Source organism: Arachis hypogaea, chromosome 14 (assembly GCF_003086295.3).
Source record: "Arachis hypogaea cultivar Tifrunner chromosome 14, arahy.Tifrunner.gnm2.J5K5, whole genome shotgun sequence".
NCBI classification, from domain to species: Eukaryota; Viridiplantae; Streptophyta; class Magnoliopsida; order Fabales; family Fabaceae; genus Arachis; species Arachis hypogaea.
The window spans coordinates 19,591,443-19,617,632 of record NC_092049.1 but is presented as its reverse complement, the minus strand read 5'-3'; the positions used below and the strand labels follow the sequence as shown (position 1 = coordinate 19,617,632).

At 35.9% G+C, this 26,190-nt stretch overlaps 1 protein-coding gene across 7 annotated transcripts; it reads right to left on the bottom strand.

Annotated features, from left to right (window-relative positions):
• Positions 1-21,388: 21,388 nt before the first annotated feature.
• LOC112741762 (kinesin-like protein KIN-5D) lies at positions 21,389-25,284 on the bottom strand. Of its 7 annotated transcripts, none has more exons than XR_011870794.1 (11): positions 25,039-25,284; positions 24,660-24,863; positions 24,380-24,467; positions 24,145-24,200; positions 23,950-24,039; positions 23,725-23,847; positions 23,169-23,245; positions 22,778-23,082; positions 22,284-22,345; positions 21,901-21,963; positions 21,389-21,604 (listed from the first exon to the last, which is right to left on the bottom strand). XR_011870794.1 is itself a non-coding variant. In XM_072213873.1 (10 exons), the coding sequence occupies exons 5-9, from the start codon at positions 23,738-23,740 to the stop codon at positions 21,906-21,908; spliced, it is 267 nt and encodes an 88-aa protein (XP_072069974.1). In that variant the 5' UTR covers positions 23,741-23,847; positions 23,950-24,039; positions 24,145-24,279; positions 24,380-24,467; positions 24,660-24,997; the 3' UTR covers positions 21,389-21,604; positions 21,901-21,905. The 7 variants fall into 7 exon arrangements, 3 of the variants coding, with proteins under 3 accessions (XP_072069974.1, XP_072069973.1, XP_072069972.1); XR_011870793.1 differs by lacking the exon at positions 25,039-25,284 and having other exon boundaries at positions 22,778-22,912; positions 23,029-23,082; positions 24,660-25,015; XR_011870792.1 differs by lacking the exon at positions 25,039-25,284 and having other exon boundaries at positions 23,029-23,082; positions 24,660-25,015.
• Positions 25,285-26,190: the final 906 nt, after the last annotated feature.

The following is a 26,190-nucleotide window of genomic DNA, read 5'->3' as shown; positions in this document are numbered from 1 at the left end:
CTTTATACCACAGTATAGTGATCCCTGTGTGAGTAGAAGAAAAGAGGGAGACAAAGAGTGTGATGTAAAGAAAGAAACACAACTGTGAGGAGGCTAGAGATGTGAGATGAGATGTTAGTAGATGAATAAATAAATAAAATAAGATGAGAGAGAAGGAGGGAATTTTCGAAAATTATTTTTGAAAAGGAGTTAGTGATTTTTGAAAATAGTTTTTGAAAAATGTTAGTAATTTTCGAAAAATTTTAAAATCAAAAATAAAAATAATTAGTTAATTAAAAAGAAATTTTTGAAAAAGAGGGAAGATATTTTCGAAAATTATAGAGAGAGAGTTAGTTAGGTAGTTTTGAAAAAGTTAAGAAACAAACAAAAAGTTAGTTAGTTAGTTGAAACAAATTTTGAAAAGATAGGAAGTTAGGAAGTTAGAAAAGATATTTTGAAATCATATTTTTGAAAAAGATAAGATAAGAAGATATTTTTGAAAAGATATGATAGAAATTAGTTTTGAAAAAGATTTGATTTTTAAAATCTCAATTAATGACTTGATTCATAAGAAATCACAAGATATGATTCTAGAACTTAAAGTTTGAATCTTTCTTAACAAGCAAGTAACAAACTTCAAATTTTTGAATCAAAACATTAATTGATTATGTTATTTTCGAAAATTTAATATAAAAATAAGAAAAAGATTTTTGAAAAATATTTTTTTGGAATTTTCGAAAATAACTAAGAATTTTGAAAAAGATTTGATTTTTGAAAAAGATTTTGAAAAAGATAAGATTTTCAAATTGAAAATTTGATTTGACTCATAAGAAACAACTTGATTTTAAAAATTTTTGAAAAAGTCAACTCAAATTTTCGAATTTGATGAGAGAAAAAGGGAAAGATATATTTTTTTTATTTTTGAAATTTTTATGATGAGAGAGAAAAACACTAAAAGGATGCAATGCATGAAATTTTTAGATCAAAACATGTGATGCATGCAAGAATGCTATGAATGTCAAGATGAACACCAAGAACACTATGAAGATCATGATGAACATCAAGAACACATTTTTGAAAAATTTTTAATGCAAAGAAAACATGCAAGACACCAAACTTAGAATTCTTTAATGCTTAGACACTAAGAATTCAAGAATGCATATGAAAAACATGAAAAGACACAAAACAAAAAATCATCAAGATCAAACAAGAAGACTTACCAAGAACAACTTGAAGATCATGAAGAACACTATGAATGCATGAATTTTCGAAAAATGCAAGATGCATATGCAATTGACACCAAACTTATAATGTGACTCAAGACTCAAACAAGAACAAAAAATATTTTTTATTTTTTTATGATTTTATGATTTTTTTTTTGTATTTTTCGAAAATTATTATGAAAAAAAGAAAAATAAGGATTCCAAAATTTTTAACATGAATTCCAGGAATCTTGCATTCTTAGTCTAAAGCTTCAGTCCAGGAATTAGACATGGCTCACTAGCCAGCCAAGCTTTTAAAGAAAGCTCCAGTCCAAAACACTAGACATGGCCAATGGCCAGCCAAGCTTCAGCATGTAACACCAGAGTATATTGCTCTTGATAACAAATTGTTGCTCATTACTTATCAAATATGTAACTTGCCTCTGATAGTTTGGAAGCCTCAGTCCAAAAGAATTTAGACATGGCTTTACAGCCAGCCAGGCTTCACATGCTTCATGAAACACTGGAATTCATTCTTAAAAATTTTGAATAAATTTTTTGAAAACATTTTTATTATATTTTTTTTTTCGAAAACAGATGAGAGATTTTTGAAAATATTTTTGAAAGATTTTTGAAAACAAAACGAAAAGAAAATTTCCTAATCTGGGCAACAAGATGAACCGTCAGTTGTCCAAACTCGAACAATCCCCGGCAACGGCGCCAAAAACTTGGTGCACGAAATTGTGATGTCCAGGCTCAAACAATCCCTGGCAACATGAGCAACTTGGTACGCGCAATCGTGATTACGCTTTAAGTATGTAGAATTCATGGCTCTTTCTTTCCCTGGCAATGGCACCAAGAACATGGTGCCAATACCATGGTTCACAACTTCGATACAACTAACCAGCAAGTGCACTGGGTCGTCCAAGTAATACCTTACGTGAGTAAGGGTCGAATCCCACGGAGATTGTTGGTATGAAGCAAGCTATGGTCACCTTGTAAATCTCAGTTAGGCAGATATAAATTGATAATGATATTTTCGAATAATAACTAATAGAATAGGGATAGAGGTACTTATGTAAATCATTGGTAGGAATTTCAGATAAGCGAATGGAGATGCTTTTCGTTCCTCTGAACCTCTGCTTTCCTGCTGTCTTCATCCAATCAGTCTTACTCCTTTCCATGACTGGCTTTATGTGATACATCACCACTGTCAATGGCTACTTTCGGTCATCTCTCGGGAAAATGATCCAATGCCCTGTCACGGCACGGCTAATCGTTTGGAGGCATCACCCTTGTCAATGGCTTCATCTTATCCTCTCAGTGAATAATATGCTCACGCACCCTGTCACGGCACGGCTATTCATCTGTCGATTCTCGATCATGCTGGAATAGGATTTACTATCCTTTTGCGTCTGTCACTAACGCCCTGCAATCGCGAGTTCGGAGCTCGTCACAGTCATTCAATCATTGAATCCTACTCGGAATACCACAGACAAGGTTTAGACTTTTCAGATTCTCTTGAATGCCGCCATCATTCTAGCTTACGCCACGAAGATTCTGGTTAGGAGATCTAAGAGATATTCATTCTAGCTTATTTCATGTAGAACGGAAGTGTTTGTCAGGCACGTGTTCATAGGGGAGAATGGTGATGAGCGTCACACATAATCATCACCTTCATCACGTTCTTGGGTGCGAATGGATATCTTAGAAGCGAAATAAGATGAATTGAATAGAAAATAGAAGTACTTTGCATTAATCTTTGAGGAACAGCAGAGCTCCACACCTTAATCTATGGAGTGTAGAAACTCTACCGTGTGAAAATACATAAGTGAAGGTCCAGGCATGGCCGTGTGGCCAGCCCCCATGGTCTAAGAACAATGCGTTCCAAGATGCCTAATACAATAGTAAAAGGTCCTATTTATAATAAACTAGCTACTAGGGTTTACATGAGTAAGTAATTGATGCATAAATCCACTTCCTGGCCCACTTGGTGTGTGTTTGGGCTGAGCCTGAGTGTTGCACGTGTAGAGGTCTTTCTTGGAGTTGAACGCCAGCTTTTGTGCCAGTTTGGGCGTTCAACTCTGGTTTTGGCTCCTTTTCTGGCGCTGAACGCCAGGTTTAGGTAGAAGGCTGGCGTTGAACGCCAGTTTACGTCGTCTATTCTTGGCCAAAGTATGGACTATTATATATTGCTGGAAAGCCCTGGATGTCTACTTTCTAACGCAATTGGAAGCGCGCCATTTCGATTTCTGTAGCTCCAGAAAATACACTTTGAGTGCAGGGAGGTCAGAATCCAACAGCATCAGTAGTCCTTCTTCAACCTCTGAATCTGATTTTTGCTCAAGTCCCTCAATTTCAGCCAGAAAATACCTGAAATCACAGAAAAACACACAAACTCATAGTAAAGTCCAGAAATGTGAATTTAACATAAAAACTAATGAAAATATCCCTAAAAGTAACTAGATCCTACTAAAAACATACTAAAAAAATGCCAAAAAGCGTATAAATTATCCGCTCATCAATTATACCTCGCAGTAGGAAGTTGGGCAGTAGCCTCAGCACTAGTCTGAGAAGACGACAGTGGGCAACAGCCTGTATACTTCATCAGCAAAGCATTACAAGGATCCGAGCTGAACTACCAAAAAATAGAAAAATTCGCCTATGCTTTCATACTAACATCTCGACGACTTTGTCCATATTTCCAAGCTCACACCATTAGGGTTTGGACCAACCAACCCATAAAAGGGATTTTACAGAAAACAGACTTAGCCGGCAGAATCTTGCAATAGGCAGTCGAGTTGTCCGAATTCGACCTTCAATATGAAGCTCGAACAGTCATCAAATCGCAATATCTGGCTGACTTCATTGCAGAATTTACAGACACCCTGAAAATCTCCACAGAATGGAATCTCTACGTAGATGGTTCTTCAAATAAAACCGGAAGTGGCGCAGACGTAATAATAGAAAGTGATCAAGGAACCCAAATCAAACTTTCCTTGAAATTTGGGTTCCCTGCTTCAAACAATCAGGCCAAATATGAGGCACTATTAGCTGGTTTAAAGCTGGCTAAAGAAGTTGGAGCTCAAAAGCTTATCATCTTCAGCGACTCACAAGTAGTCACCTCGTAAATAACAGGGAGCTACCAAGCCAAGGATCCCACCATGAAAAAGTACTTGGACAAAACCAGGAAACAGCTCGGACAACTGAGGGAGTATGAGATCCGTCACATACCTCGGGAACAGAATGCTCGAGCTGATGCACTTTCAAAAGTAGCCAGCACCAAACCAGGGGGCAACAATAGAAGCCTCATCCAGGAAATGCTGCAAAACCCGTCAATCTCGGAAGAAGAAAAAGTCCTAGCCATAACAGGTCTGGACCAAGGATGGACGACTCCCATAATTAACTACCTCAAAACAGAAGCACTCCCCACAGATAAAAAGGAGGCAAAGAGGTTAAAGCGGGAGGCACAATACTACACTTTCATAAACAATACTCTATACAAAAGAGGGATTTCAAGGCCATTGTTAAAATGTGTGCCGACTTCCAACACAAAGGAAGATTTAGAAGAAGTACACAGTGGCATCTGTGGCAATCATCTCGGAGCACAAGCACTTGCCAAAAAAGTACTCCCGGCCGGATTTTATTGGCCAACTTTACAAAAGGAAGCCACAGAGTTCGTAAAGACATGTCCACCATGTCAGAAACATGCCAACTTTCACATCGCCCCGCCAGAGAAACTCATCAGCGTAACCTCACCTTAGCCATTCGCAAAATGGGGGCTCGACCTTCTCGGACCTTTCCCTCAGGGATCGGGACAAGTCAAATTCCTCATAGTAGGGGTAGACTATTTCACAAAGTGGATCGAGGCAGAACCCCTAGCTAACTGCTCAAAGAAGTTAAAAATTTCTGTATAGAAACATTGTCACAAGGTTTGGGGTTCCATACTCCATCACCACGGACAATGGCACTCATTTTACAGATACAGGCTTCAGAAAATTGGTGGCTGATCTGAACATAAAACACCAATTTACATCCGTAGAACACCCCCAGGCCAACGGACAAGCGGAAGCTGCTAACAAAGTCATATTGGCCAGGATAAAACAGAGATTACAGGATACAAAGAGAGCCTGGGCCGAAGAGCTCCCACAAGTCCTATGGGCATATCGAACAACGCCACATTCCACCACAAAGGAATCACCTTTCCGACTAGCCTACAGAACGGAGGCAATGATCCCAGTGGAGGTCGAAGAAGGGTCGCCCAGAGTGATCCACTATAATGAAGAAGCCAACTCCCAACTTCAAAGGGAAGAACTCGACCTACTTCCAGAAATCTGAGAAAGAGGCATTAAAACGTCGAATGGCTTCAAGATACAATCAAAAGGTAGTGCCACGAAGTTTTGCCTTGAACGACCTCATCCTAATCCGAAACGATATCAAAACAACTCGACCTGAAAAAGGAAAGCTGGCAGCAAATTGGAAAGGATGCTACCGAGTCATAGAAGTACTTGGAAAGGGCTATTACAGGCTGTCCGAACTCGAAGGGCGAGAGCTTCCTAGGTCATGGCATGCCTGCAACCTAAGAAGGTACTATAGTTAGAGGTAATAAAGATCTTAGGATAAGGCGCACTCTTTTTCCTGAAAAGGTTTTTTAATGAGGTGCCAAGCCAAGATCTATAAACTGCCCAACTTAGAGGGATAAAACTCTTACATGTATATATCTGCATTTTCTTTTGAATAAAGTTTTTTAGATTTTCTACAAATTCTCAAGACGCATTAATCTAAAACGCTAAAAATTCATCGCCCGATTATAAAGCTACAAGATCGGCAGAAAGTAAAGATCAAATTCATTGTCCGATCACAATAAAGTCCAAAGAAGATGAAAACCAAGATTCATCAAAAGGTCAACCAAACAAGGATCAAACCTAACTTCTACAAAATCGGCAAAGATGAAAAAGCGACAAAAACAGAATAATGCAAGAAATTATCGAAAGTGATCCATTGAAAGGACCTGACGAGGTCTTAATAAAATGGGTTGCTAAAAATAACTTAAAAGACAGGCCGACATAAAGAAGTCGGACCAGTCGATCACAATAACCAAAGTTATAAAAAGTCAATCCCTAGAAAGAGGACTGGCCAGCCCTAAAAAAAAGGATTACTAAAGATAACTTAGAAAGGACCGACGCAAAGAAGTCGGCCCCAAAATTAAAAAGTTATAAAAAGTAATCCCTGAAAGAGACCTGACAAAGGTCCAAGAAAGAGGATTACTAAAAATAACTTAGAAGGGACCGACACAAAGAAGTCGGCCCCCAAAATCAACAAGTTATAAAAAGTAATCCCTGAAAGAGACCTGACAAAGGTCCAAGAAAGAGGATTACTAAAAATAACTTAGAAGGGACCGACGCAAAGAAGTCGGCTCCAAAATCAACAAGTTATAAAAAGTAATCCCTGAAAGAGACCTGACAAAGGTCCAAAAAGAGGATTACTAGAAATAACTTAGAAGAGACCGACATGATGAAGTCGACCTCCCACAAACAAGTTATGAAAAGTAAATCCTAAAAGAGACCTAACAAAGGTCCCAAACAAAAAAGATTACTAGAAATAACTTCAAGCCGAAAATGAGGAAGTCGGCACACAAGTTAGACCCAAACATCCACAACCTCAAAAAAACTAAGCCACAATACAAAGGCAATCAAAAGAGGTCGGACAACAAGGCTCCAACATTCCAAAAACCCAAAAGATATCAGACAGGTGCAGACAAACATGTCATGAAGGGAACAAGTTATAATAATAACAAAAACTCAAAAGGCAACCAAAAGCCAGCCTCAAGAGTTTGAGAAAATACTTTGTTTTTCAAAATAAAGTTGCTAAACAAGCAACTAAAGGAGTATCAAAAGTCAGAACCACCAATTACAAAATATAAAGTTCAAACCCCACAAGCCGGACTATATACACAAATATCCAAAATAATCATTGAGGATCGGAAGACTTCTCAGCTGCATCAACACGGGGTGAAGGAGGGAGAGTCTGAAGAGGCACCACATCCACCGTCCCATCATCTCGGTTCAATATTTGACAGTCAGGATCCAACTCGGAATGAATAACTGCAGGGATTGAAGAAGTCGGCGCAACAGAGACCTTGGGGGCAGGCACAGGAGGAGGCTCAATGTCATCATCAGGGTCATCACGGTCATCAGGGACAATTTTACCATCCTTTACAATATTGTCCAAGCTGAAGAGAGAGAGGTCGAGATCAGGCACAAGGACTCGAACTTGATCCTTTAAATTCTCATAAGCAGCATTGACACTGCCCACAAGATGACCCTGGAGCTCGGCATAATTAGCTCGAGCAGACTCCAAATCCTCCCTAAGATGCATCATCTCCCTGTAGGTCGTAACATAACTCTCTTTATGCTTCAGCGCCGTATCCTCAGCCAGTTTTGCAGAAGTTGCCAAAGCAACAGCCCGAGTCTTCTCCCCATCCAATTCTTTCTCCAATCTGGCCACCTTCATCTTGAGCTCCTCCTTCAAGCCTTTAATCCGATCAAACTCTGATTTGGCCTCCTCCATAAAGGCCTTCGTTGCGTGGACAGGAAGATCTTGGACAGTTCGATACAGAGCCGCCCCATATGAGCTATCTTGATGCTACTCTGAGTTATAAAGTCCAAGTGACAAAGAAGAGAAACATCATCCATAGGAAGGGCACCATAGGGACCAATCTGCTGGTCGACAAACCCAATGGCATCAAAGTCAGGAGCGTCCAGATTGAAGGGATCAACGGTCCGAGGTCTTTTTGAAGGAGGAACGGCCGGAGGAAAAGAAGCAGTAGCAGAAGACTGGGGAGGGTCAAGCACATGGACCCGAGGGGTAGGAATCATTCTCCTCGGTCCAGGAGAGCTCGGTACGGACGTTTCGGCAGAGCATGAGAGGATCCCTCCCCAGCCACCTTGGCCGAGATGTTTTGGACCGCAGTAGCCTTCTTCGCCTTTTTGAAGGCTTTCATAGAGTCGTTGTTTTTGGCCATCTCTGAAAAACAGAAAACCATAAAAGCAGATTACAAGCTGCTAAAAAGGAAGCAAAGTAAAAACGAAGCAAAACATATCAATTAATACCCAATGCAGTTCGGACAAGGGATGGGTCCCCCAAAAATTTCTTAGTGTCAAGATGAGGAAGTTCCCCCCAAAGATCCTCTAAAACATTTACAAAGGCCTGCTCTACTTCGTCAAGCATCTCCCACGTCTAACGAGACACCACTACATTCTGTTGCCAACACAAGGGGAAGGCAGGCTCATCATTCGCTTCCAGAAAAAATGGTCGAACTCCCTCAATTGCTCAGACCTTAAAAAAGTAGTTCTTGAAGTCCCTAAAGGACTCGTCATACATGGCAAAAACTTTATGTCCTTGGGCAGATCTAAAGGAAACCCAAGAGGCTTTCTTTTTTGAAGAAATCCCAGGCTTAGTTAAGACAAAAAGATAAAGAAAGAGAGTTTGGGACGGCGTAACGTCCAACTCTTGGCAAAGCAGCTAAAAGATCTTGATGAAACCCCAGGAGTTCGGATGGAGCTGGGATGGAGCTATGTTACACGACCAGAACAAATCGGTCTCAAAAGAAGTGAAAGGAAAAGTAATATTCAACTGGCTGAAAAAATAGTCATAAGCATAAAAGAAAGGGAGCTCCCCCAGGATTAGAGCAGGAAAGCAAACCCTCTCCTCAGAATCAGGCGCCACCAATTCATAGTTCTTTTCCTGATCTCTACTCTTACAGAGACGGTGATGTTTCCTAAGTTCCACACAAAAATCAGCATTTACCACGGAAACACACATTAACACAAGAGAGTCCAACCAATCGGACATCCCCTCAGGAACCTTAGAAGACGTCTCAACAATATTTTTACGAGAAGACATGGCCAACTAGTCCTACAAAAAGGAAAGAAAACGAATTACTAACCAAAAATAGCTCGGGTGAAATCAGAACAACTCGGACAAACACAACGCAGAGCAATGCAAACAGCAAAAGGAAAACCCCATGACACACACCAAGGTCCAGGGGCATCCTTTGGAGGCAAAGACAAGGTAAGGAAGACTCCGGAAAGGGCTATGAAGCCACACCCCAAAACTTTCAGCAAAGAAAATCCCCCTTCCAGAAAAACAACAACACGAGATGAAAATCAAAGCTACCCAATAAGATGAATATTCTTTCAGTCAACACTCCGAAAAGAAAGCTACAAACCAAATAAGCCACCTCTCGAACTACAGTTTCAGTCTACCAAGCAAAAGAACTACCAAGCAAACAAAACATGCCAACTAGAAATCATCAAAAACGCAAACCTTTTTTCAGAATCAAAAAGAGCCACCAGAAAAATCGTTACTCTCTACAAAATTCATCAGTAAAATTACCAACATGGCAAAAGTCATCAAAATGAGCAATCCTTTGGAAAGGCAAAAAGGTTCATAAAAACCAAAAAAACATGCATCACAACAACCATCGAGCAAAACGATGCAAAAAGGTTCAAGCTTTCTAACATGCATTCAAGCAAAATCAAAATTTTACCAACGAACCGAATGCAAAGCGACGAAAGAAGTAAAAAAGCAGAAAGAAGAACCAACCTGGAAAAAGGAGAAAGCTTCGAAGAAATTGAAGACGGAAAAGATGGAATCCAGAATCGCCTTTCAGAGTAAAAGAAAGCACCAACGGTCACCAAACGATGTCACAGGGAGAAACACAAAAATGCAAATCTCAGGCAAAAACAGAAAGTGGGAAAGAAAAGGAGGAAGTTACAGTAAAGAAACAGAAAAGAGAAACCGTTTTTGTGAAAAGTTTAAAATGAACAAAGAAACGGAGCATTAAAAGAATTAATGAGGTTATTAAAACCTTTGCGCATTCCAAAAGCAAGGGGATGCGCGTTTTCGAAAGAATAAAATTCAAAAAGGAAACATTCCGCATTCAAAGGATAACTCTACAAAGAAGAAGTCGACAGATGCTCGAGTTCGGCTTCAACAGAGAAGGATCGGAGTCCTAAAACTAAGACTCGACCTCCAAAAGAAAGAGCGAGCTCGAGCAGGGGCACTGTTCATACCCTGGGTCGAGCTGTCCGACCCGGGATGTTTAGCGACAAGTTGACCGACCTCTTCAGGTTAGGACAATCCGACCTCTTCTCAAAGAGCTCGGCCAAATCACCAGGAAAGTCCAAAAAAGGGCCCAAATAGAGGAACACGACCCAAATCCAAAGGCAGCCCAAGCCTATGGAGATAAGGCCGGTTCCCTTGAAGATAAAATGACCTCACTCAAAGATAAGATAAGATAAGATAACTAACTTATCTTATCTAAGAGGGTCACTCCACACCATTATAAATACACTGGAGCACCTAGGTATCACTCATACTCTGATTCTACATAAAACCTGCTTAATACCCTTGCTAACCTAAGCATTGGAGTCCCATGCAGGTACCCCCACCCTCCGGTGACAAAGGATCAGCAACATTGCCAGTCCAACAAATCGGACACGACAGCTCCGGCCGCCACCCACAAGCCAGACACGTCATCACCGATCAGTACAGAAGATCTTGTCCGAGATCGACCTACAGTTTCAAGTAACCCTCGGAACAGATGTTGATGTTAAAGATGATTGTTGATGATGATATGGATTATTGGTTGTTGTAGTTCTTGTTGAGAATGGATGATTAAGGAATTTTGGTGTGAATTTAGGAGGAATTAAAGTTGAAGGAGGGGAGTATTGAGAGGTTTTGATAGTTAGGTGATTGATAAATCTTTGGGGAGTGTCTATAATAATTTTGGGGTTGTTTTGAGTATGTTTGAGTTGGTTGGGTTTGGAAGTTTTGGAAAATTTGAGAATTGTCTCCTTTGGTAAAAACCTGTTTTTGATGAATTTTGGCAGATCATAACTTGAGCCTTGGTTTTTGAAATTAGTTGGAAATTATTTTAAATTAAAGATGATTTAAAGAGCTTTAAATTGATATAAAGTTTGAGGGAAATGAATTTTTGTAGAGGAGGTTATGAATGTTTAAAGTTTGGGGTCTAAAACTGAAATTTCTACAACTTAACTTTTCTAGATTCTGATATACATGCGTATGCGGCCTAGGTATACGTACACGAAATGGCCCAATTTTTGTGTATGCATATGTGGAGGTATTGTATGCATACACGGACGTACCTTTTTCAATGTGTGCGTATGCATGATAGGGGTGTGCGTACGCACAACCCCTGTTTTGCTGAAAATGTGTTTTTCTTCACTTTTAAGGGTTCTCTAACTTTCTAAACTTCTTTAACTTCTCTTTAAGACTTATGGTTAATAATTAGGCCCTAAGACTAGTATACATGGGTTTATGTTTGTAACACCCTACCACACAGAGCCTTATGCTTAAGTCATAAGTTAGAGGTGACGAGGTATTACGACCTCTAAAAACAAAATTTAGTACATATAGTAGTGTGAAAAATGTTTTTAACTGGGAGCCTTTGAAGAAAATGGGTAAATCAAAATCGCTACACTAAAAAGTGCAAGACTCACGAAGCGATAGAACAAGCAGAGAAGATAGATTAAGCTAACGTGGATATATAAATGATAGAGTGCCAAAATACAGATAACAAAGCTCGAGACTCGGTTTGCTGAAAACAGGGTCACGCGTACGCACGGGTTACGCGTACACGTGAGCGCCAATGAAATCCCCCGTCACACATATGGGTGGGCCATGCATACGCGTGAGCGTGCATTTTAGCCCATTACGTGTACGCATTGCTCTTTCTCGCGCTCGCATGCGGACCAGGCAGAATCGACTGGTCGCGCATGAGAGTTTCGCGTACGCAAAATCTCCATATCACGCGTACGCGTGGGCGATGCGTACGCGTGGGCATGCGATTTTGCCCGCGTACGAGATGCATGTGTACGCATGTTATGCAGAAATGCGAAAAGCTGCTAAGTCCCATTTTATCCAGTTTACATACTAAACTTTGATCGAGCATAACTTCCTCATTTTAAAACATTTTTCCTCCGTTCTTCGAACGACATAAATATCTCGGACCCAATTTCAATTTTAAACAAACTTGATACAAATCAGGGGTCCAGAGACTAAGTTATGCTCCACCAAAGTTGGGAAAAAAACCACTATTTTCACAAAATCCACAAACCTCTAATTTTCAAAACATATACTTCCAAATCCTTTTAAAACTAACCCAAGTTTACCAATTCAACTTCAAATATTCTCAATCTATATAATCAACTCCCTCATTATATCCACATCTAACCAAGACTCCATTTTCATCAATTCCCAACCCAAAATTTCCAATTTCACAACAATCAATATAACTCATTAAATATCCATATCAAATACAATATCAACATCAATTTCACCAAATCATTATACATAACCTAATATATATCATAAACAATTCATACACTCGTCAACAAGAACACCAAATTCATAACCTCCAAGGATATTAGCCAAATGCATCATAATCATTTTCAAGCCAATCATCAACATCAACCATCCAATCCCTATCCTAGGGTCACTAGCCTAAGTTTTCACAATACATTATATTTTAGATACAGAAAACCAAAACCATACATTGGTCGATTCTCCGCTCAACCCAGAACACTTCCAATTTCACTTTTTCACAAGCTCTCAAGGCTTTGACACCTCCAAGAATAGATTTTCACCAAAAGCTTATTCCAAGCTTTCCAAGATCTCAACCATCTTCCAACATACACATACACACTACCTAAACTACAATATCACATCCAAACATAGAAACTCAATACCTAAATGCCTAGATTCAAGAATTTCACTAGGGTTTGAGATCTCTTACCTTACCCAAGGATTAAAGAGGCAAGACTAAGCCTTCCCTTCAAGCTATTTGGATCCTATAACATCAAAGAGCCCAAAATCTCAACACTTTATCCTAATATTTTTGAAATCAAGGGCTGGAAAACTGAAATTAATTCGTGGCTTACCTCTTGCATAACCTTATGAGCTTTGTAGAGCTTGACGCCGCGGTCACGTGGCCGCAAACGGTGTGACGATCGGAGCTCCGGATTCGAAGTTACAAGGATTTAAAGATCAGGCTAGGTTTATGTCTTTGGAAGAGTGTTCTTCCTTTCTTGCTGCACTTGCAGCGTGTTTGATGATTAAGAGAGGAGAGAGAGTGTTCTTTAAGTGTCTTGGGCTGAGATGGGTTGGGTCTTGGGCCCAATACGGCCCGGTTCGGCCCAGTCTTGGGCCAAATTCGTTAAAATTGGTGTTAAAATTCTTGTTTTAATTTTCTCTATTATATTAAGCCATAAAAATCATATTTCTAATTTTCTAGAACAAATTTTAATTTATGGGTGACGGGTGGAAAAATGCCGATTAAGAAATTCTAGTAAAAACTGTGTTGTGAGTACAATCTCAACCAACGAAATTTCCACTGTCAATTTAGAAAATTGTCACAATTTAAGAATAAAAATTGGGAGTAGAATTCCCAGGTCGTTTCCCAAAGAGTTGACACAGCAGTATAAATTATTGATTAGGAATTTTTTGAGAAACTTTTGAAGTTTGAGAACAGGAAAATAAATAATTGAAAATCAAACAGTGAATAATAGCAATGGGTGTTATGTGTTTGAATTAAAAGGCCTTGGCTGAGAAAAGATTAATTGGATTTTCTATCCTTGTTGACCTTCCCAAGTACAATAGTAAAAGGTTGTTGCTTCCATTCAGTTATCCTCAAGTGGGTAAACCAACTCTGATTCGCAAGTCCTAATCCCTTCCTGGGGAAGGATTAGAGTTAGTGAGAATGGAGTTAGACAGCAGATTCCAATTACAAATTATACTTGAGTATTCCAACTCAAGGTTTTCCTATTAATCAGCTCCAAAGCCAAGTTGGGAGCTCTACTCCATTAACATGAATGCCATTTTCACAAACATGTAAAGGGAGTAGATAAGAGACATGGCAATTAAAATTAATTAATAAAAGACAATTTTGAAGCTAATAATTAATTGAAGGAGATCAAACATGAAGTGAATTAAATGTAGAAATTATTCATTGCATTAATAAATTTCAAAATCAACAATATCCATATATGACCACGAGCAAATTAAATGGGAAACAAAAGAGTAGAGTAATAGAAAAGCAAACTATAGTGATGGAGACTTCAATCAAAGGTAGCAACTCTCTCAATATCCGATCCAAAAGCATAAAACTAAAATCTACTAATGCGAAGAACCCTAGAAGAAGTATTGTTTTCTCTCTAGAATTCAAAACTAGATCTAAAACTGAAGTGAAAAAGTGAATGTGTCAAAAGTGTCTTGATCCTAGCTTGCCCCCTGCCTCTAGTCTGTGTTTCTGGTCCGAAAACTGCCTCATCGTCTTCTGTAGTTGCAGCACGTGACGCATGTCATGCGTACGCGTCTATCACGCATACGTATCGCTGGTCTTCTGCGCGTGTCACGCGTATGCGTCGCTGTGCGACTTCGATGGTCACGTGTACGCGTCAGTCACGCATACGCGTTGCTGTATGATGCGCCAATGCACGCGCACGCGACAGCCATGCGTGTGTGTTGATCCTCGCTGCTCAGCTCCTTAGTTTCTTGTGTTCCTTTCACTTTTGCATGCTTCCTTTCCATCCTCTAAGCCATTCCTACCCTATATAGCCTGAACACACTTAACACATAGATCACGGCATCGAATGGTATAAAGGAGAATTAAAAATTGACAATTTAAAAGTTTAGAAAGCAAGTTTTCAATAATAACAGAAAATTGGGAAGGAAGTGAAAAACATGCAAATTCAATGGATAAGTGTGAGATTATTTGACACAAACCACTCAATTTAGTCCAAAATACATCACAAAATAATGGTGCATCAATGGGTTAATTATATATTAATTAACCAGGTTTTACAATGTTTGAGTCTAATGGATTTATATACGGGTTTTAGAAGACGGAGACTTAGGCTTGGTATGTCAGTTGGGTGGATTTGTCTTGTGAACTAATGGGGAGTCAAATTGATGATGAACTTGAGATATTAATGATGGATGTTGAGGGTTGAACTTGAAAAGGCATGTTTTTGGTTAATGGAATGAGTATGAACTGAAGTGTGCTATGAGTAGTGGTCTCTGAGATGGACTATGTGATTGTGACATGCATTGTTCTCCGTCGTAGGGACTGTGGCAGTCTCTCGCATACGTTCGGATGTGAGGGCTATGACAATCTCCCGCTCACGTGACATGTATTGTTTTGTTAAGTTGCTATGCGCCTCGGGCAAGGGCTGTGGCAGTCTCTCGCTTGTCGAGGTAGCGGTGCCGACGTAGGGTCTGTGGTAGTCTTTCGCCTACATTGAGATGTGAGGATTAAAGCTGGGCTTCCTACTCACATTTCTCTCTGGTTGCAAGGTGGTAGGGCACCAACCCACGGAATTATACAGCATCCAAAGGAAGGTGGTAGGTGATGAGCGGATATTTTATACGCTTTTTGGCATCATTTTCATATAGTTTTAGTATGTTATATTCAGTTTTTATTTAGTTTTTATAGGTTTTAGTGTTAAATTCACATTTTTTGATTCTACTATGAGCTTTTGTGTTTTTGTACAATTTTATTTATTTTCTGGCTGAAATTGAGGAGTTGGAGTAGAAGTCTAATTCAGAGACAAAAAAAGCACTACAGATGCTGTCCTGATCTAACCTCCTTGTATTCGGAAGAGCTTTTCTGGAGCTACAGAAGTCTGATTCAGAGATAGAGAAAGCATTACAGAAGATCATTCACAAGCAAAGAAGATAGTAACTCCAGAGTTAATTCAGAAAGACGAAGCAACTCCAAGCCTTAACCCTATTCCTATTAGTATTTTCTACCTCTTTTGCTTTATTCCTTTCAAGTCATACATTACTCTTACAATGTCAAATCAACAACCTTCTGATCTGCCTGACTAAGACCTGCAAGATAACCATAGCTTGCTTCAAACCACAATCCTCGTGGGATCGACCCTGACTCGCTCAGGTATTACTTGGATGACCCAGTGCACTTGCTGGTACAACAGTACAAAGGTGTGGGAATTCGTGCTACCAGTAGGGCACTCTCCCTCAGAACATTACCCTCTGATAGGAGAAGGTGGTAGGGCACTCATCCCTCGAAATTATTCCTCCTAAGTATGCGCAACAGAGAGACTAATCCAGGAGTTGCCAACCGGATTTTGTGTCAGATTTGGCACTATAATCGACATGTGATATTACATGCAATAGGACAGGCATTCATCATATGCATCTCTTATGTGCTTGTTTGCTTTGATTACTTACAGTTTGCTTAAATGTATAATATGCCTACTTGCTTCTTGAATTACTTGCTATACATGAATATTACTTGTGTATTACTTGTTTGAATAAACTTGTGATTGTCTGGTGCTGAGGAGGTCAGGTAGGAGGCAGCGATGGGATCGTACAGAGGTTAGGTTGGTGAAGGCTGTGGGATACAGCCTAAGTGATTAGTATTATTTAGAAATTCCCTAAGTTTAGATAACCCCGTTTATGGTTTATGGTTTAAGTTATCTATTTTTGTTAAGCTTGAATATCTGTATTTGATGTGAAGTTCTAGAATTGCCTTTGGCGTCCCGGAACCTTATATCTTACATATTGGGCACTGTTACCATACTGAGGAACCTCCAGTTCTCATACCATATGTTGTTGTTGCTTTTCAGATGCAGGTCGTAACCCACCTCGGTGAGTTGCGGGATGGTGACAGAGCGGAGGATCTTTTGCTATCTCTTTGTATTTTGATTATTTGTTGTAGTACTTTCTCCAACCTTTTTATTTTAGACTTTATGTCCTTAGAGGCTTGATTTGAGAGATAGGTTGTATAAGCTGTTTTAAACTTCCAAAACTCCTTTGTATTTCAGTTTGACTAGATGGCCTAAACTTCGCAGGTTGTGACTAGTCCTCTTTTTGGTATTTCATAATTTTATATATATATATATATATATATATATATATATATATATATATATATATATATATATATATATATATATATATATACCATGTGTATCCTAGAGCTATTCACAAGGTTTTATATATATATATATTATGTTTTGTTCTGTTCGTGCCTACGCATTTAGTTATCGAGTGTGAACGCTTCCTATTTCGTAATTCCTTCTTATGCGACCTTGAGCTTTACTCCTTCATCGGGGTTCTAGTTATACAAATTCTTGGATATATTATATATATTATAAGTTTTAGAACTGTCATGGCATTTTGTTATCCCTTATTTTACGGCTAGAGGTAAGGTTTAGGGTAACGGGGTGTTACAATAATAATTGTAATTAATCATATTTATTATTAGCGAGATTTTGGTAAATTTAATTATTATTAGAGGTATTTTTTTAAATTCAAAAAATTTCAATGTAAAAAGTAATAATATTGAGTGAGGTTTCTATTGAATTTTAATCATTAATCTTTTAATTTAAATGATTAAGAGTAATTTTGACATATTATATAATATGATTAAGAAACTTAAATTCAAATAAACAATAAATTATTCATTCCTAAGATTATTACATAATATTTTAAAGTATTAAATTTTACAAAGCAAACATAGAAATATATGCCAAGTAATCTTATTTCTAGGCGTTATACTCCTAGCTAGAAATGATATTAATAGAAATAAAAATTAATACTTGAACCACGCACACCCTTAAGTGTGTCTTTGAGCCCTAAAAAAAATTTAAAGACTTAATGTACTTTTTTTTTGAATCACACATGAGTAAAAAATCTTTAAATATAAAATTATATATATGATTAAAAATGATTTAAAAAAAATTAAAGCTCATAAAGGTAAATTTTTTGAGATGTGAGTTGATTAAGTGTACTTATTTTTATAAATTTTGTGGCATTCCCTTTTTCTATAAAGGACCATATAATTTGGTTCTCACCCCCTACATTCAATATTTTTCAAGAAAACAGACGAAAAAGGCAAGTATTAGACGTGCTTTATTTATTTTATTAGATTTTTTTTGCCTTTATTATTTTACATCTTGTAAAGAGGGATAAAAAATTGTAACTATATAATATATATTTGTATATTATTTGTATAAACTGTTATTGTAAATAAAAAGTGAGGTCGTGAATAGTGATGTATTATTTATGTATATTTGTGTGATTTTTTTTTTCGAAGAAAATAAAGTGTATAAAAAAAAATACATATCGGTTGTTCAAAGAAAAATAAAAAAGAATTACAAATAAAGGCTCCTACTTATATAGATATATATGAATATGTCACAGTAATATTTTTACTATCAGAATAACGTAATCGAAAGCATGATATTTTAGTGGTAAGAATGTTACATGAATGATGAATCAGAAATTAATGTCATTATGGTTTGAAAATTTTATTATTTTTTATAATTTTATTAAACTTTTAGTCAAATTTTTATAATTTTAAAATTTATAATTTAATCCTTGTACTAACTAAACATTTGTAATTAAATTTTTATTAGTTTTTTTAAAACACCATAATCTTAAAATATTTATTTTTATTTAGATTATTCTATAATTTATCCTATATCATATATAAAAAAATATTTTAAAATTATTTTATATATTTAACAAAAACAGTTTGAAAAGAACTAATCGAAAATTTTTATCTAATATAATTAAGAACTTATACAAACTTTTAAGCTATAAAGATGTAAATAAAAATTTAGTAAAACTATAAAAATCAATAAAATAACTATGCCTATTATAATTAAGATTTAGTAATAATGCATGAAAAAAATAAAAAAAAACAAATAAAAACAATTAATTTGAAAGTGACTGCTGTTACCCTAGAATAAAGGATTTTTTAAATAAATAAATTAAATATTTTATTTACTTAAATATATAATTTAAGGGATATTTATTAATAGTTTAATTATTCTGTCGATCCTTATAGTTTTATTGAATTTTTAATTAGGTCTTTATATATTTTTTTAATTGAGTCCCTATATTATATCAGATTTTATAATTAAGTCTCTACCATGATAAAAACATTGGAATTAATAGAATATTATGTGAAATTATACAGAATATTCAGTTAAAGATTAGCTATATTCATTTTATTTAACAAAATATTCTGTTAATTCTAACATTTTTGTCACGACAGGGACTTAATTATAAAACTTATTATGGTATAGGGACTCAATCAAAAAGAAAAAAAAATATAGGAAACATAATTAAAAATTCAGTGAAATTATAAGGACTGACAAAATAATTAAACCTTTACTAATTTGTCTCGTATTATTTATTTTGTTTTTACTGTAAATAAAAAAAAGTACAAATATTTCGTTTAGAGATAAATCAATTTTTTCAAACTATATCTCAGATACAAACAAGATATATGTGAATTACTGTATCAACGAGATACATATATAGTACACTGTAAATGAGATATGAGTATTTAAAAAATTTAATCCTAAAATAATACAAAAATATTTATAGTATGATTTAGATCGATTTATAAAATAAAAATTGATATATTATATTACTATTTAGATCGAATTAGATCGATATACCCATTATTTCTTCCTACCGCTAAGTATAAATTATTTTAATCCACAAATTTTTTGTTTTTCTGACGGTTCCCAACGTAATAAATAGCTATGCAGCAAACAAAATTTAGACGATATATAATTTAAAAGATAATTTACTTATATAAATCAATTGAAGTAGCATACTGTCAGATTATCCTAAATCTGTAACAGATTACAAATTTGTCCTCCTTATATTTATATAAATAGTGGCCTCTTTACAAGTTTTCTCAAAAAAAACATAAAACCTTTCGAAGGACCATGATTTAATAGAAAGTAACAAGAGTAAATCATGGGCTCTTTTGTAGTTAGTTTCATGTTTTTCATGTAGGATGCATAAAACTAACTTGCTACCAAGATTTATGGGTCAATTAACATACACGTATGAAACATGAAATAGACTCAATTTACGTTGTGACTTATGAGGAGCATAAACACAAAAATCAACATGATTTACTTCATAAATTGGAAAACCAAATAAAAGTCATATGTCCTCTTTGATTTAATTTGTGTTTTAATTTTTTGTTCTATTATTTTTGTATTTTTTTTTATATTTTAAAAATTCTTCAATAAAAATTAAAACAAGAAATAAATGTTAAAAATTTTTGTTGCATTTTTATGGATTTTATTTTTATTTGCTTGGAAAATACTAAGAGATCAACACTTTTAGTGAAAAAAAAAAAAAAAAACAGAGTTGACTAATATTAATTCAAATGCAAGATAAATGTAAGAAAAAGTGTTAGTCATCTAATATTTTTTCAATATAATTTTGAAAATGAAAATACTGAATATACAAGCAGAATTGATATTTTATTTGATTGTTCTATCACAATTTTTTCAAACTTGTTTTGGACCAAAAAAGATGGATAGGATAAAGTCTTCTTTTTTATATTTGAAAAAAAGAATGCTAAAGTGCTATCAAAATTTATTGTTTTTAATTATTAGTCAGCCATCAATGTTTAAAATTGTGGACGATTAGATTACTGGACTAAAAGAATTGAATTGATGGCTAAAAATAATAGCAAAAAATAATAAATTTTAAAGATCTTCTAATATTTCTCTTTAAAAAATAACGGTGACACATATTACACTACAAAAAAAAAAAGGTTAAAATGGCGGTTTTTTAAGGTAATTACGGCAGTTACAATCGCCATTATTGCCGAAAATGGCGCCTCCAAGAAACGCCGGAATTTTGGGTGCCATTCTGGTTATTACGGCGGTTTTCTGAAAACCGCCGTAATAACCAGTGGATAATACGGCGGTTTAAATCGCCATTTTAACCAAATAAAACAGCGGTTTTGTTGTTGTTTAAAATGGCGGTTTGTAACCGCCGTTTTTACTTGGGTTTAATGGCATCCTCCTCGTTTAAAATGGCATTTGTAACCGCCGTTTTTACCTGGGTTTATTGGCATCCTTCTCGTTAAAAATGGCGTTTATAACCGCCGTTTTTACCTGTATTTAATGGCATCCTTTTTGTTTAAAATGGCATTTCTAAACGCCATTTTTACCAGAGTTTAATGGCATCCTTTTCGTTTAAAATGACATTTTTTAACTGCCGTTTTTACTGGATAAAAATGATATTTTTTTATCTTTTAAAAATGTAGTTTTTACTATTATTTTATCTTGCTAAATAAATAATTTTTTTATTAAAATTCCACAATAACAAAATCATAATCCATAGACAAAATATTATATAACTCAAAGTATTAAACATAATATATGATTTTTTAGTATTACAAATAAAAAATAATAACTCCTATACAAAGTATCAAACTAAGAAATATTGTTAGTTCTATTACATTGGGAATTTTCCTAGAGATGCTCAACAAATTTGCTACAGATCATTCCAACATTTTCATTGTTCATGTCCTTGTAAATAAATATTACCTGCAAAAAAAAATTGAACGTTAGAAATAAATAATTGCTCAAATAAATAGCAAACTACCAGCATTTTGAAGAATTAAAAACTAAACCAACAGTCTCACAAGAGGGACTAGATATTAAAAAATTTATTCATTAAAAAGTATATATATATATATATATATTCTTAGCACTTAGCACTTAGCACGCACTTAGGGAGTTATATTAGAATAGAAAAAGAAGCACTTAGCACACAAGCCAGTTACCCCGAAACAGAAAGATCACTTTTCTTAATGGAGGAAAAAGATAAATCACGTTAATACCTTTGTTAAATATATTTTTTCCTGGAGCAGGGAGCTTTCCTCTTCCTGAAGTTGAGATAACGTCTAGAAGATGAAACAAAATCAAGTCAATAGTTAATAACACATGTGTGACATGACAATGACATATATTATTCATTGAAAAAAAATAGTATTATGCCTACTCATCTAGTCTTGTACACCGAACAGCCATAGCCATACACTTTTCTACCGTCAGATATTGGCTCCGTATACAGAACAAATTGAGTACACATAATAAATTTATTTTCATGAGGCAATGGATGAAAGTGAAAGAGCTCTGAACAAGTCAACCCAGAAACCATTGACTATGATTCCCATATGAAGTCTAGAAATAAAGTCAAAGACAATTGTCAAACTAGATTCACCTTTCTCCTTCTACACTTCTTGTTGGACGCAGAGTTGCTTGTATATTACTTGTAGCAGTAGCCTGAAAATTTCAATCATCAGAAGATATTAGCTCCAAAATCACAAAGAAACCAAATAAAAGGAGGTCACCAACCAACTTTGTCGGCTAAATCATACAAAGATAACTACAAGCAAGCAACACAAAAGGAGGAAGAAAGTTAACGTTGAATTCTTCAAAGTTAGGAAGAGACAACGAACTTTCTGGTTCCTCGGAATTAAGAAAACTGGCTTGCAAGATAAGCACGTTACTTGACGCTTGCCGCTAATAATTAGTAATAATTATAAAATAGAAGATCAAATATTTAAATATTTAATTAAAGAAAAAAATAATTAGAAAGACAATTAGACAAATGTTCCTGAGATAGAGAAGACTAATAGGACAAAGAAAGACATGGTCAGATATAATCGAAGCTAGGATACAGCTCAGCTTATAAGGCAAATGAAATGAACCTACATCACATCCTTCATCTCTTGTATCTAACGAACCATCTAAAAAACCCTAAAAAACATTTTCCTTTATTGTTGCATTTGCTTGTTTTTGTCTTTCCTCAAGATCAACTAATGACCGCTCAGTTTCTTCCAGATTTTTCTGAGATTACAGATACCAAAAGTAAGTTTGAATCTCAACCAAAATAAGATTCAAAACAGAGTATCAAAGAATAGTTTCAGATCGTGTCTCCTACAAAAATATAGGACAGCATATACCTTATCTTTAGAGTCTGCCTCTAGTGCCATGCGTTCTATCTTTTCAGCCATGACCTATTGAGATAAATAGATTAAAAACTATCAAATTTCTCATAAGTGTGACTAATTTCAATTTATATTAAGAACACAGGTAAAATAACCTTCTTCTCTGCTTCTTCACTAAGATAACGATCACGTGGTATATAGATTCCGTTCTTCTCTCTTGCAGCATATACCTCTGCAAAGGATAAATAAAAGATACATTGTTTTCATATTAAACACCAATGAAGAATAGTTGATCAACATGCTATTTGATCTCTTGAAAGAGGGAGGAAGTGATATAAAAACAGAAATAATGTTAATATAAAACAGTCAACAACCTTGCTTCAACCTGTCAATTTCAGAGTTATTGGCTGTAAGATAATTTGCAAATAAATGCATTAAGAATATCACTAGGTTGGCTTCCATTTGTTGTATATCACATTATTAAGTAAAATTTTGGAGATGCCAAATGAGCTACTCCTCAAGTTACAAGTTGAACAACATCGACTTACAGAAACATCTGCAGCAGTTTTTAAAAAATTGAGGGTCCACATGTTATTTTGTAGCTGTTTTGTCAAATCTTTCTATTGGTAATCATCTTGCTGATACTTTTTTGGAGCTTCTTTGCAACTCTATTTATTGAACAAAATCTCGTGTTTAACCAAGTTCACTAACCTGAAGCAGAGGGCATGAACCCAACAATACATCAAGAGTTTGCAAGTGATACTCATCAGGGAAGACTTGAATTATGCAATCCATCAAGTAAAACTGGGCCAACTCATCTTTGCTGTTTACAACCTGTCAAAGATAATCAAGCACAAGGGAAAAAGAAAGATTCAGTTAAAAAGTGAATAATGTCTTTGACAAACAAAATAGAAATAATAAAGCAACAAATAAGACCTGCTCTAATACTCTGGGAAGCACAATATCTTTGTACATATCAAGATCAACACTCTCTATCTGACTGAGAACATGGAGATTCTTCCCAACCTAACAAATAAGGATAAAGAAGCAAGCAAAACCTTCTATAAGCATTTGATCATGTAAACAATCCCATTGCAGCCAACTAAACCAGTTACAGGCTTCAGATATTACAAGATCGCGCAGCTCTCTCTTTCTTTCTCCCGTTTCTCCTTCTTCTGGACAGGCCCCTGCAGACCAGAAAGCCCGACAGCAAGCCTCAACTCAGGGTCAGCTAAGAGTATGAATGATTCACATGCATTACTAAACCTGCGTGACCAGAAATCATGCCCTCATGACATGCAACTATTGTGACGACATGCATGTCCAAACATGAGAGCAGAAACACTCTGCAGGCAATTTAACCAACCTGATGTTGCATCCGCACCCAAAGTTTGTTCATTTCTGTGAAATTTTGGATTACAAGCTCTACAGCATCAGATACAGTATTTGCATCCCTACAAATAACAGAGTAGACATTCACGTATCTGGTTCAATCTCAAATCAGTGCAGCATAAAATAAACTGAATGACAACACCATTGCCCCATATCTAAGTAAAACACACACTATTTTTTCCTACTAGATCATAAACTAGATCTAAAAGTATGTAGTGAGAAGAAAAATCAAAAGAAGAAGATGAAATAGATACCTATTGAAAGTGACAGAGAAGGCGCAACCAAATTGCAGAACTCGTTCAAGGCAGCAACAGCGACATTGTTTGCAGCGGCGAAGTTGGCGAGGAGATGAGGTGCAACAAGCGGCAGCAAAGAGATGTATGAGAGAGGTGGAAGATGAACGGCGACAAGAGATTAGGGTTGTCATTCACATCACTCTCCCCTTCTCAAATGCAACACTAATCATTTTTAGATTCATCACCTCCTCAGTTTGTGAATTAAGATATACAAAAATATAGTAAACAGCATCCGCATAAATATCAAATTATCAATTGACTAATAAAAGAATGATGCAAAATAAGACATTAAATAGAACTACTTAAATAGAATAAAATTATAAAAGAAAATTCATACTTCTCTCCATTGAAATTGTTGTTGCGATAAGAGTTCCATAAATGCATCAGAAAGCTTCAACTTCTCTAGTGTAAGCATTTGCTTCAGCATAGGATGCCATGTCATTGATGGCTGCATTCACCTTCTCTAGTGTAAGCCTACCTCTCATCTATCTAATATCAATCACAAAGTGTTAGATAGTGTAGCAAATCAGGCAAGTGTTTCAACTTTCAATTACTAAATCAAAGATCAAAACATAACATAAGATCTCCTATTTCAGCAAAAAAAAATGCTCAGAAGCAATTATCTGCCTAATTTTATATTGAACAGACCTTCTATAATCACAAAATTTAATATTTTCAAAATATTCTTAAGCTAATAAGGCATTCTGGTTAGATTTTTGAGTGAAAAAATCTAAGAGCAATTATAGAAGATCTAACCGGAATTGTGATGATCCTATGCCTTCAGTAAGACTGATATTTTATATCTAAGAGCAATTATACAAAGAGGTTAATCTGACATTAGAAAAATTATCAAAAGCCTAGAAATCAAGGAAATTAGATTCTTAATTTGACAGTAAGCAAAAGCAAACAACAATTGATATTAAATTAGGAATTTAAAAACCCTAAATTTCAGAAAAAAAAAAGTGAACAGAAGAAAGGAAGACCTAATGTAGCGCTGGCGGATCAAGACCTGGCGTGGTGGATTGACTTGGCCATGCTAGGATTGAAGACGAGAGTCTGGAGGTGGCGCTCAAGGAAGTTCTCGATGGTGAGAGCAAGGACGTAATCACAAAAGTGAAGAGATTTGTTGAAGCTTGCTGATAAGCGGATAATTTATACGCTTTTTGGCATTGTTTTCAGTATGTTTTTAGTATATTTTAGATAGTTTTTATTATGTTTTTATTAGTTTTTAAATAAAAATCACATTTCTGGACTTTACTATGAGTTTGTGTATTTTTCTGTGATTTCAGGTATTTTCTGGCTGAAATTGAGGGACCTGAGCAAAAATCTGATTCAGAGGCTGAAAAAGGATTGCAGATGCTGTTAGATACTGACCTCCCTGCACTTGAAGTGGATTTTCTGGAGCTTCAGAAGCCCGATTGGCACGCTCTCAATTGCATTGGAAAGTAGACATCCTGGGCTTTCCAGCAATATATAATAGCCCATACTT